The 12375-nt window shown below is 40.9% G+C and overlaps 1 protein-coding gene across 1 annotated transcript; it reads left to right on the top strand.

Annotated features, from left to right (window-relative positions):
* Positions 1-6015: 6015 nt before the first annotated feature.
* LOC311489250 (Y+L amino acid transporter 2) lies at positions 6016-12375 on the top strand. The gene is made up of 9 exons (XM_084546241.1): positions 6016-6792; positions 7877-8002; positions 8095-8239; positions 8984-9107; positions 9362-9465; positions 9599-9695; positions 9807-9956; positions 11736-11919; positions 12193-12375. The coding sequence occupies exons 1-9, from the start codon at positions 6273-6275 to the stop codon at positions 12285-12287; spliced, it is 1545 nt and encodes a 514-aa protein (XP_084402367.1). The 5' UTR covers positions 6016-6272; the 3' UTR covers positions 12288-12375.

The following is a 12375-nucleotide window of genomic DNA, read 5'->3' as shown; positions in this document are numbered from 1 at the left end:
ATGACCGTACATGCTTTTAAAGTGTTTAACTTGGGTCTGCTACGTGTGGCCTTCCACAATCTGATGCAGGAATTTTAGCTCACTCCTCCCGACAGAACACACCCTAAACCTAACCCTTGAGTTCTGTCCTCAGATTTTCTGTTCGATTGAAGTCAGGGCAGTTTAGTTTAGTTTAGTTTATTTAGATCCCCATTAGCGTTTGACTTGCAGCAGCTATTCTTCCTGGGGTCTTTCCATCATCATGACATCTACAAAGCATTAACACACAACACATTAATACATAAAAACAAAAATATATTACCTGCTCCTACATTGAACCACCACAAAGTATGAATATCAGGACCCAATTTACAAATACACAAAAAATACACAAAAAATAGGCTACTGATGGTTGAAATTACATTCAAAATAATAATCTCTTAATTTCATTTTAAAATTTACCATATTTCTTTGTTGTGTGACATCATTTGGAAGGGCATTCCAATCCTTCATGGCTCTATATAATACCGTACCTTGAGAGAGTGCCCTAGGTAAGATAAAATAACCTCCAGCAGCATGTCTAGTGGAATAATTATGTATGTTTGAACTAAAAGATAATTTCTTATACAAAATGTATGGCATTTTAGTTGTTATAATATTTCTGAGAAAAACCATCAACAAATATGACATTCTATGTTTAACCTCTAGCCAACCTAGACTGGCATGCATACGACATACATTCGACCTTGTTCCACACACAAGTGCAACACGTGCTGCTTTATTTTGTATCCGTTGCAGTTTTCTGATGTTAGTTAGTGAGGTATTGGACCAAACAACTGCACAATAATCCATATGAGACAGAACCAGTGCTTGAATGACTTGTTTAGTAATTTGTGTTGTTAGATATTTAGAACATCTCCTAATCATTAAAAGAATGCTTCCAATTTTGGTTATTATCCTCTTAATATGCATATCCCATGATAATGTACAATCTATGACGACTCCTAATAATTTCACCTCTTTAACTTGTTCAACCAATTGATTACCAATCATGACATTAAGCTCTGGACTTGAACGCAGCGAATGGTTTGATCCAATAACCATGCTAGTTGTCTTTGACACATTCAAAATTAATCTATTACAGTTAACCCACTCGGAAACCAACTTCATTTCTTCACTTAAATTTCTATTTAATCCATCAATATTTCTTTCAGCTAAATAAATTGTTGTATCATCAGCATACATTGTCATGTGAGCTGTTTTCAATGCCAGAGGAAAATCATTGGTAAAAATTGAGTACAAAAGAGGTCCAAGGCAACTTCCTTGGGGTACTCCATGTCTGACTTGTTTTAAGTCTGACTCACTTCCATTGAAATAAACCATTTGCCATCTCTCACTCAAATAACTTTTAATCATTGACACAGCTGATGATGAAAACCCATAATGTTTCAATTTTGCCAATAATAATTCATGATCCAGAATGTCAAACGCTGCAGAAAAATCCAGGAACACAGCTCCTATCATTTTCCTTTGCGTGATTTCATTCCACCAGTCATCTAACATTTGTGTCATAGCTGTAGTTGTGGAATGTTTTTCCCTATAAGCATGCTGAAAATCCGTGAATAAACAATTATTAGAAAAATATGACTGAATTTGCTCATACACAATTTTTTCCATGATTTTACTCAAACTTGGCAATAAACTAATGGGTCGACTATTCGACTCAGAAAACTGCAACTTTTTATTTTTTGGAATTGGTATTATTTTTGCAATTTTCCATCCTTGTAGCCATATATTTTTAGTCAAACATAAATTAATTATATGTGTTACAACTGGGGCCACAATACCAACAACAGGTTTCAATAACTTTCCATCAAGAAAATCAACCCCAGGTGACTTATTTTTACAATTCATTAATAATAACTCAACCTAGAAACTGTAACAGTCTTGAAATCAAATATACATTCTTTACCTTCCATTATTTGGTTAATTAGTCTATGTGTGTAGTCAGTGTCACTATACTGTACAGTACTTTTTAACTTGTCAATTTTATTAATGAAATAATTATTCAAATGATTAGCAATATCCTTGGGTTTGGTCAGGAACTCTCCTCCAGTTTCTAAGTAAGATGGTGAAGACTTAGTGTGGCCCTTAACTAAAACATTTAGTGTACTCCATAATCTTTTACTATCATGCTTCATTTCCTGAACCATATTATCATAATATTCTTTTTTCCTCCTCCTGTTTAACTTTGTAACAAAATTTCTTAATTTGCAATAAATTTGCCAGTCTGATTTAATACCAGATGATAAAGCAATCTGTTTTGCCTGATCTCTTTCAATCATATGTTCTTTAGTTTCTCTGTCCAACCATGGTGAGTTAACAGTCCTCACTGTGGCTTTCCTCACAGGTGCATGTTGATCTATAACACCAGTTAATGTATCATCAAAAACTTTAAAGGCGGCTTCAGGATCTTCAAGCAATAGAATATTTGATATCTTAGCATTTGAAACATCTCTTACGTATTTTTCTTCATCAAATGCTTTAAATGACCTTCTCTTGATTATTCTTGTCCCTTCTTTGGGCACCTTTGTTTTCCTGACTATTGCAATTAAATTATGATCGCTGCATCCTATGGGCATAGATATAGCTTTGGAGCAGATCTCAGGTGTATTTAAATAGAGATGATCAATACAAGTGGCCACTCTCCTGCCTTCATTATTAAAGCTAATTCTTGTTGGTTTATTCATTGCTTGGGTCAGTCCTGAAGCTGCACATGTATCAACCAATGTCCTTCTCATTGGACAGGATAATGACTCCCAGTTTATGTTCATATCTGCCATAAAATATACTTCAGAATTAGTACAACAGGCAGAGTCAAGCATTTCACACATTATATCTAGGTATTCACAATTAGCACTGGGGGGTCTGTAACCACATCCTATAAGTATAGGCTTGAGATGCTTTAAGTGTACTTGCAACCAAAGAACTTCAATATCAGTTTGCATTAAATCATGTCTTATTCTTACAGGTAGGTGGCGCTGAACATAGATGCAGATCCCACCTCCATAAGCATTTCTGTCTTTCCTATAAATATTAAACCCCTCTATCATCAGTGATGTGTCCTCAAATGTAGCATCTAAATGCGTTTCAGACACAGCTAAAATATGAAAATTATTTGATAAGATTATGTTCTCCACTTCAACTAATTTATTTCTAATACTACATATATTTATATGGGCCATTTTTAGGCCTTTCCTTGGCAATTTATGTGACATTAAACAATGTGTACATTCTTATCAGTCTTGATTCAATTTCAGAGCAGCAAAAAATACATTTAACATAGGAACAAATACCCACACATATTAAAAAAACAAATAAGTTCACGCTTTGTATTGCCATTAAAATTGTACCACTTGTCTGTCCGTGAGAAACAGCCAGCCTCCTATGTTGGCATTTAAATAAACTTAGTTCTGATTAATCCTCCTTTAAATCATACAATCATATCACTGAGTTGATAAACTGCAAATGCATTCGATTAAACTTAAATTTCCTACCCTTAATAATCACATATAGTAATAATCATAACGGGAACCACACTTATTTTGATATAGACAAAATCATACTTTCTTTATTGATCACCCATAGTTTATCCAATCTTAAATTTAAACCATCCAAGTTTAGGCAATCATTATATAACAGATGTGTGTTCTATTCAGTCTGTGTTCTGCATGCTTACCGCACAAGTTAACTGTCTTTCTTTTTCAGGGTAGATCATATCGAGTCCATCTCCACATTGCGCACCAGCTGCGCTCACACTGTTCTCCACACTCCGTCTCCATATTACGCACAGTCTGGTCTCGCATTGTACACCATTCTTCCACCCTCAACGACCTCGCATCCTCTTGTCTAGTCTTGTTCTCGTATTCCCGTATTATTCCATAAACTTGACCCAAAGTCCCAACCATGGATCCAGTTCCTGTCCATTGCTCAAACACACACTGCTTCATGAGCTTTCTCCAGCATCCGTCCACCTCGGCCTTTTACTGCATCTGCAGCGATGGTTTAATCTTTTCCTCGAAGAATTTCTCCGCATCATTAACTTTCTGGAAGATCTTTTTCTCTCCGTTGAAAGTTAGAATGAGTGTGGCCGGGTGAATTAAACCGCTTTGTATGCCCGCCCGATACAACTTTCCCCTGACGTTATTGAACAGTGCTCTCCTCCTTGCCATTTCGGTTGTCAGATCAGGGAATATCTTCAACTTCATGTTTTTATATTCCAACACCTTCTCTGATTTTGCAATTTTCAGGATAGCTTCCTTTACCATTAACCGCTGCAAACTCACGATCATGGGTCTTGGACCAGGGCCTTTGCCGGCGACTCTATGCGCAATCTCCACATCGGGAAGACCAGGAAGATTCTTTTGCCCGGTGAAAACGTCTCTCAAGAGCGTGGACATGTATTCAGTGGCATTGTCACCTTCGACACCCCTATCCAGCCCAAAGACCCTTATATTAAATCTTCGGCTATAACCTTCCAGTCTGTCAGTTTTGTCTTTCAGCTCTTGGTTTTCCTGTTGGAGTGCGTTACATATTTTCCGAAGCGCACCACATTCTCTCTCCAGTTCATTTATTTGGTCAGACTGACCCGATAACACCGTCTCTATGCCCGTCACTTTTTCTGCACATGACTTCACATCACGTTTAATGGAATTAAGCTGCGGTTGCAGTTCGTCCATGTGTGCTTTTAATTCCTCTCGTATTATCGAGCGGATTAATTCAGACATTTCTTTTTTATCCATCTCTTTAACTTGTACCTGTGCCGCGTATGAAACAGGTGAAACAGGTGAATCAGGTAAATCAGTGGCAGGTGGAGATGAGATTGGCGTCTGCTTCCCTCCTCGCCTTCTTCTGGTCATTTAAACTTCCAGACCACTTTACCTCGGTTCAGGTCAAAGAAATCCACTTTTCCGTCAGAGATCAGGAGTTTTCCAAAGAATATGCATCAGCAAACTAGGAGTTTAACCATAATATCTCGGAGTATTGGCGTTCTCCGCACACGAGTACTCCTCACGTGCTACCGGACATGACGCAGTGTGATGGCCACTCCAGTACCTCCACTTTGTTGTCCTTAAGCCATTTTGCCACATCACCGGAAATGTGCTTGAGGTCAAGACCCCTTTGTGACCAAGCTTTAACTTCCTGTCTGAAGTCTTGAGATGTTGCTTCCCTTATAATCTCCCTTCCTCATGGTGAAGTGCACCACTCCTTCCTGCAGCAAACCACCTCCACAATATGATGCTGCCACCCCTGTGCTTCATGGTTGGGATGGTGTTCTTCGGCTTGCAAGCCTCCACCACTCTCCTCCAGAGATATTGGTGGTCTTAGTGGCCAAACAGTCGTATGGTGGTTTTGGAGCAGTGACTTCTTCCTTGCTGAGCAGCCTTTCAGGTTATGTCGATGTCAGACTTATTTTTTGATAGAAGATTCATATCTTTCTGTATAGACAGCACCTTCTGTAGTGGTGGAGGCTAACCCTAACCCTAACCCGGACATATCTGTGCCAAGGAGTCCATTGTCTGTTATGCAGTCCACATGCATAACAACCAGTCTGAGTTACTGACAGATGGTGACAGCTGTTGGACCAATCCCTGCGTATTCAGCATGCTTTACGACGGTACACATCACAGCATGTGTCAAACAGTCTATTTACTGTATCCTGTATATGGGCTCAGAACCGGCTTGGATCCCTCTGTCTTAGCTTTTGACGGTTTTCTGGGAGCAGGAGCGAGGTCTGCTTGTCTCTGAAAATAGCACAGAGGGGAACACGAGAGTGCATTGCGCCTGGTGCTGGAAAAACACACGTTGTGGTTGTGTTAGCCTGTGGGGATTGCAACACCGACGGTCCTGTTGCTGCCTCTCCGATGTGATCTCACCAGTGTCTGACAGGTCATCCAGAAGAGAAGCACTGACCTGAGAGAGACTCTACATGTTCAGAGGGACAAACAGACTTATTGAGCTACTTGAAAGCAATGTAAGTTCACTATTGACCTTTTAAAACACCTGTCTTGTATGTACCTAAATCGGTTTGACTATAGTAATTAGTTGACTATAGAGAAGACTGTTGGTGAGTGATCCTTGCTGAGCATGAACATGACCTTGCCTTGTATTTTATAGCAGTGTGGTACTCTAGTGATACTGTGGTTTTATTTTTCAGTTTGGACTTGTTAAGTTCCAGTCACAATCCTGTCTAATTATTTCCCTGTCATGTCCACATCAGCACTGCTGGCATAATGGGCGATCTAAGGCAGACGATTGGGGCAATGTCACAGACGATATGTCCAAGCTCACGAGTTCCATCTGAGGAAGACTTAAAGGCCGCAAATGGAGGGAAAGGAGAGAAAATGCAGATGAAGAGGGAAATCTCTCTCATGAATGGGATCTGCCTCATCGTGGGCAACATGATTGGCTCTGGGATCTTTGTCTCGCCTAAAGGCGTACTCATGTACAGTGCCTCTTACGGGCTGTCGTTGCTCATATGGGCTCTCGGAGGCATCTTCTCAGTGTTCGGGGCCTTGTGCTACGCAGAGCTGGGCACCACCATCACCAAATCGGGCGCCAGCTACGCCTACATCCTGGAGTCGTTCGGCGGCTTCCCGGCTTTCATTCGGCTGTGGACGTCCATCCTCCTGATCGAGCCCGCCAGCCAGGCTGTGATTTCGCTGACCTTCGCCAACTATCTGGTGGAGTCTTTCTACCCGACATGCCAGCCGCCGTACGATGCAGTCCGCCTCATTGCTGCAGCCTGCCTCTGTAAGAAACACTCCTGTGTGTGAATGACTGTGTGAGAGGAAGTTCAGCATCACCCACAAGAATTTGTATTTGTTTTAGAGTGTAATTGCTGGAAATTTAATCATTAACTAAATATGCATTCTTTAAAAAGAAACTGATATAGGTTGGAAAGCTTCAGTTTACTGCCTTATAGTGTTTTTTTAGCCACAGTTCTTGATATTAGCTTGAGCTCTCTTGAAAATTGTTTCACAGTTGTTCTGCTCACTGAAAAAGGCTAAAACGAAGAGATCAAGACTGATTTCATAAAAATCCTGAATATTTTCATGAAATCAAAACCCATTATGTAGGTCTGTTCACCGTTTGTGTCATAGTTCACCTGTCCTACACTGATTCAACTTGCGTAACTACATAAAATTGACATGACGTATGTCTGCTATCCAGTGTAACCTTCTGAAATCAGCCTCTGTGTTCAGCCTCTCCTACTCTAGATCAGATCTTTTTTAAGTCACTGCTAAGTAACCCAGCTTGTGAAACATAGTTCCACTTTTAATGGGAAGCAGCCACAGGAAGGTTACTGAGGTTAAGTGTAACCTGTTTAGGAAGATTCTTGCAAACAAAAGTGATCAAGAAGACGTTCATGCATTCACACATTACATATACAGTTTAATACCAAACTCAGCAGACAGTAGATGATCCAGCATATGCTATAGTTAAACTTGGCCTGTAAAAATACTGTCTGTCTTTGTGCTGTGAAGTCTGGAGTGAGCAGAAGTGGTATTTAGGTGAGAGAGCAGCAATGCTTATGAGACATGAGGTGCTCTCCTAAATCTTGTTCTCTGTGCCCACGTAATGAATGTGGCTCATGTATGAGAGCAGCGTGAGAGAGTCTGGAATAGCGTCGCTGTGTAGCTTTAAAAAATCAACTTAGAATTAATTTCACCATCTGACCAACATGGTTTATCATTCCGTCTTAAATGATTTCTCATTGTTGGCTGTTTAAATCCTATCCATAAGGAAAGCAGAAGGTGTACTTAAAGCTTTGATTGTATAATTTTACATCTAAGAGGATGACTCATTTGTTGATTTAATCCTGTGCTCTGTCCAGGTATGCTCATCTTCATTAATTGTGCTTATGTGAAGTGGGGTACTCTGGTCCAGGATATCTTCACCTACGCCAAACTTATGGCACTCTTCCTCATCATCATTATAGGAATAATGAAAATATCTATTGGTAAGCCACTATTTGAGAATAAACCTCATCAGATAAAACACTGTAAAAACAAAACGTCTTGCGCTTTAAACTCTGACCTCTCTCTCATGTAGGAGAAACAAAGAGCTTTGACAATCCCTTTGAGGGATCCTCCACAGATCCAGGAGCCATTGCTTTGGCCCTCTACTCAGCTCTATTCTCCTACTCCGGCTGGGACACGCTCAACTTTGTCACTGAGGAGATTCAGAATCCAGAAAGGTGATTCAGACAGGCATATGCACAGAAACACTGCTTTTGACTCACTGATGAGCAATCTGCTCAAAGTTCATTTTTGACTGATAAGTCCATTTAATGACTAACATGCAGATTAAATGAAGACTAGTGGTAAAAATTAGTCACATTTCTCAAACCTGAAACTTAACTGAATAGGTTAGGGTTCATTAGACAGCATAAATTTGCCTCTAACTGGCCAGACTTTTCTTTATACTTTATTTAAAACTGCTACAGTTTATTTTAATGTTCGATCATGCAGTTCCCCTCCTGTCCAGATGGCCTTCTTTAGCATCTTTCAGCTCACTTTTTTGTTTTTTGTTTCAGCAAAAACCTTATACTAAACAACATTTAGTGGCAAAAACGCCAAACATTTCATTTTTTGGAGGGGACCAAAAACAGAGCTAAAAATAAACTGTCATTTATGCAGGAGTCAAAGTGACATAAAGAAAATAAGTTTTGCGTTCACAGCTTGTTCCAACTAGCTAAAATAACCAATAAATGTACAGTATTTGGAAAGCAGCTGTGGAGGTAAAAGTGACAGAACTAGAAATGTTGCATGAGCTGTGTTACATTGTGATTCTGTTGTCCTGTCCATCCGCAAAAACCAGTATCTGATCAGACAGAAATTGAGGCTGTCATTTCAACTTGAGTAAAAGTCACGTGTATCTGTTCGTTGCAGCCTGTCAGTGAGTCAATAACTGCCCTGCATGGTTGTCGTTGTTTTTGCAGGAATCTTCCGGTGGCCATTGCCATTTCCATGCCCATAGTGACCATCATCTACCTGCTGACCAACGTGGCGTATTATGTGGTTCTAGACATGCCCTCTCTGCTGGCCAGTGACGCTGTTGCCGTGGTAAGACACAAACAGTCAACTGAGAGAGAGAGAGAGAGAGACGATTCACTCTGCGGCTAAATATAGTCCTGTTCTACTTAGAAATGGTTGACCCAAGACGTTTGACCTCGGAGATAAAAACAGGGCGGCTGAAATTAAAGCAAAAGTAGCATGCATGGTCTGCATGACAATGTAGTGGTCTGACCAAGTAACAGGCTCTCCTGAAAACATACCTGATCAGACGGCTTCATGTAACAAACCTTGTAACCACACAGACATTTGGGAATGCAGTCTTGGGGCCGTTCAAGTGGATCATCCCCGTTTCAGTGGCCATGTCCTGCTACGGAGGACTCAATGCCTCCATCATTGCTGCCTCACGGTAAATAGAATATACTCAACAGACGCTGACTTTGTGCTCACTTTGAATTGCCTCGTGTACGAATTGTGCTATACAAATAAATAAACTTGCCTCTTGTTCTCATTAGGATTATTTTTATTTATTGATCACGCAGGCTGTTTTATGTTGGAGCCAGAGAGGGCCACCTCCCCAACAGTCTAAGCCTGATCCACATGGAGCGCTACACCCCCATCCCTGCACTGCTGTTCAATGTAAGGCACCATCTCCTAAAAGACTTCAAAGAGCAAAAAACAGGCTTTATGGTTCGGTAGTGCATGTTCTGCTCAGATTAAACACCTTTCATTGTGCTCCTGTGGCTGCAGGGGTTGATGGGCCTGATCTTCCTGTGTGTGGAGGACGTGTTCCAGCTCATCAACTATTTCAGCTTCAGTTACTGGCTCTATGTGGGTCTCTCTGTGGCCGGCCTCATCTACCTGCGGATCACTCAGCCGGACAGACACAGGCCTGTCAAGGTGCGCTTCTTTTTTCGTTGTTCATTTATCGTACTGAATATATGTTCATGTATCAACGCACACATGTAGACTCCTTCTGGATATTTCAAATATTTGAAGGGAACTTTAGCAGATACATTTAGAGCAGGTTCACAATTCAAGTGCAATATGTGCAATAAAAGGCTGCTGCACAGTTAAGAACAGGAAACACTTTACTTTGACCCCCTCATCTACTCCTTTAATAAGCAAACTATGATGTAGTCATGTCCAGATGTAAAGTTATTTAATGTACAGTACAGTTTTTGGCAACCACTTCATCTTCTCCTATTCCAACATATTGCTACAGCTCAGTGTTCCTACACGGTCTTCCTATGTCTGCCCACATACCAGCCCGCATGAAGTGAAACGCAAACAGAAAAATAAAACAGGAAGTGTTTTCAGAGAGGTGTGACATAAAATGTGGTACATGTTTGAGTCCAAAAATGTTTGCATGCAAGATAAACAGACTGTGTACGAGGGAAAATAAGTATTTGACGCCAAGCTGGTTTTGTAAGTTTGCTCGCTTACAAAAAAATTAATAGTTTAGAATTTTTATGGTAGGTTTATTTTAATTGAGAGAGACAGAATTGAAAAAAAAAAAAATAATAATCCAGAAGAAGACACATGAGTTACTGACACATATACACATATAAAGGTTATAAATGGACTAGCATTTGAGCAAGTGAAATAAGCATTTGATCCCCAAACAAAACTTGACTTCTGGCTGAGGGAAGGAGGTTTTTATCTAAGATTTTATGGTAGGCTACATGGCCCTGTTCATCAGCCCCTCAAGAGGTGAAGTCATCCTGTACCCTTAGCGGACAAACAACCTCAAAGCGTAATGTTTCTACCTCTGTGCTTGACGGCGGGGTTGGTGTTCTTGTTGGGTCAAGTTGATGCCAAAGAGCTTAATTTTGGTCTCATCTGACCACGTTCTCCCGGTCCTTCTCTGAATCATTGAGATGATCATTTGCAAACTTCAGACGGGGCCGGTAGATGTGCCCTCTTGAGAAGGGGGACTTTTTGGGCGCTGCAGGATTTCAGTCCAGACTGTAGTCCCAGCTGCCTTGAGATCATTTACAACCTTCTCCTGTGCAGTTCTAAGCTGATCCCTCACCTTCCTCATGATCATCCTTGCCTTGTTTTATTGCTCTTATAGTGCAGTTCAGCCTTGTCCAGGTCTACAATCTTGTCCCTGACGTCCATTAACAGCTATGTGGTCTTGCCCATGGTGGTGGAGAGGTTGAAATGGAAGACACTGACTCTGCGGACAGGTGTCTTTTATGCGAATGGGTTGAGATTTGGAATACTTTCTTGAAGTGACGGGACTAATTTGTGCACCTAAGAGGCACATAATCACTCAGTGGGAGCCACAATTCTTGCAGGTTAGTAGGAGATTAAATAATTCACTTGATCAAATGCAAAGCAGTGTATGACCTTTTATATATGTGTCTTCTTCTGGATTTTTTGTTGAAATTCTGTTTCTCTCTGTTAAAACCGACCATAAAATTTACAGACTGTTATTTTCTTTGTAAGCGGGCAACTTTTAAAAATCAGCTTGGAGTCAAGTACTTATTTCTCCCCCTGTATGCGAGCGATTTGCAGACATTCAGCACAACAGGCCTGTGGTGAGAGCTTTGTGGGTTTTCATGCACGCTGCTGATGAACGTAATATGAACCTGTCCTAATGTTTAAGTAGCAGTCTGACGCACAAAGATTCTCAGAGAAACTAACCACGTGTGTGTTTTCTCCTCCCCACAGCTGACCTTGTTCTTCCCCTTCGTCTACTGTCTGTGCAGCCTGTTCCTAGTGATCGTCCCTCTGTATGGAGACACCATTAATTCTCTCATAGGAATTGGCATCGCCTTGTCGGGAGTGCCGGTTTATTATGTGGCCATTTACCTGCCTGAGGAGAGGAGGCCCAAATTCATACACAAACTACACGGTAAGACATGTGTAACTTATTTTATTATCAGTTACAAACAGTTTGAACTTCTAAATGTAAAGAAGGAGGGCACCTTCTTACAGATCTGATTTGTGATTATGCTAGATTTAATTTGTCTATCCATACTGCCAAATATCTGCTCCACTTGATTTTATTTCGCTGTCAAAACACATCAGTAATCCTCTTGGATTGTCGGCCTGCTGTAACTAACCTCTCCACTCCCTCTGTCTGTTCTCATCCCTCCTCCACATCCACTCCTTTCACCTCTTTTAGTCTTTGCCACGACTTGCACCCAGAAGTTGCTCTACTGCTGTCTGACTGAGTTCGACCCTGAGACCGAAACACAAGCAGGCGGTAAAACACAGTGAGCCGCTGACAAACTCCCGAAGCCTCCGTCCTGGAAAACCTCGCTTTGACAGAGCTTCGAGCTGCAGGGTGACGAAATTTGTGATTCTT

Source organism: Chelon labrosus, assembly GCF_963514085.1.
Source record: "Chelon labrosus genome assembly, chromosome: 6".
NCBI classification, from domain to species: Eukaryota; Metazoa; Chordata; class Actinopteri; order Mugiliformes; family Mugilidae; genus Chelon; species Chelon labrosus.
This window is presented reverse-complemented; position numbering and strand designations above follow the sequence as displayed.

Coding starts and splice junctions, on each gene's coding strand:
- LOC311489250 (XM_084546241.1), top strand. CDS start 6,273: ATGGGCGATCTAAGGCAGACGATTGGGGCAATGTCACAGACGATATGT. Junction 9,957..11,735: donor ACAGACACAGGCCTGTCAAG/GTGCGCTTCTTT, acceptor TCCTCCCCACAG/CTGACCTTGTTCTTCCCCTT. Junction 11,920..12,192: donor ATTCATACACAAACTACACG/GTAAGACATGTG, acceptor CACCTCTTTTAG/TCTTTGCCACGACTTGCACC.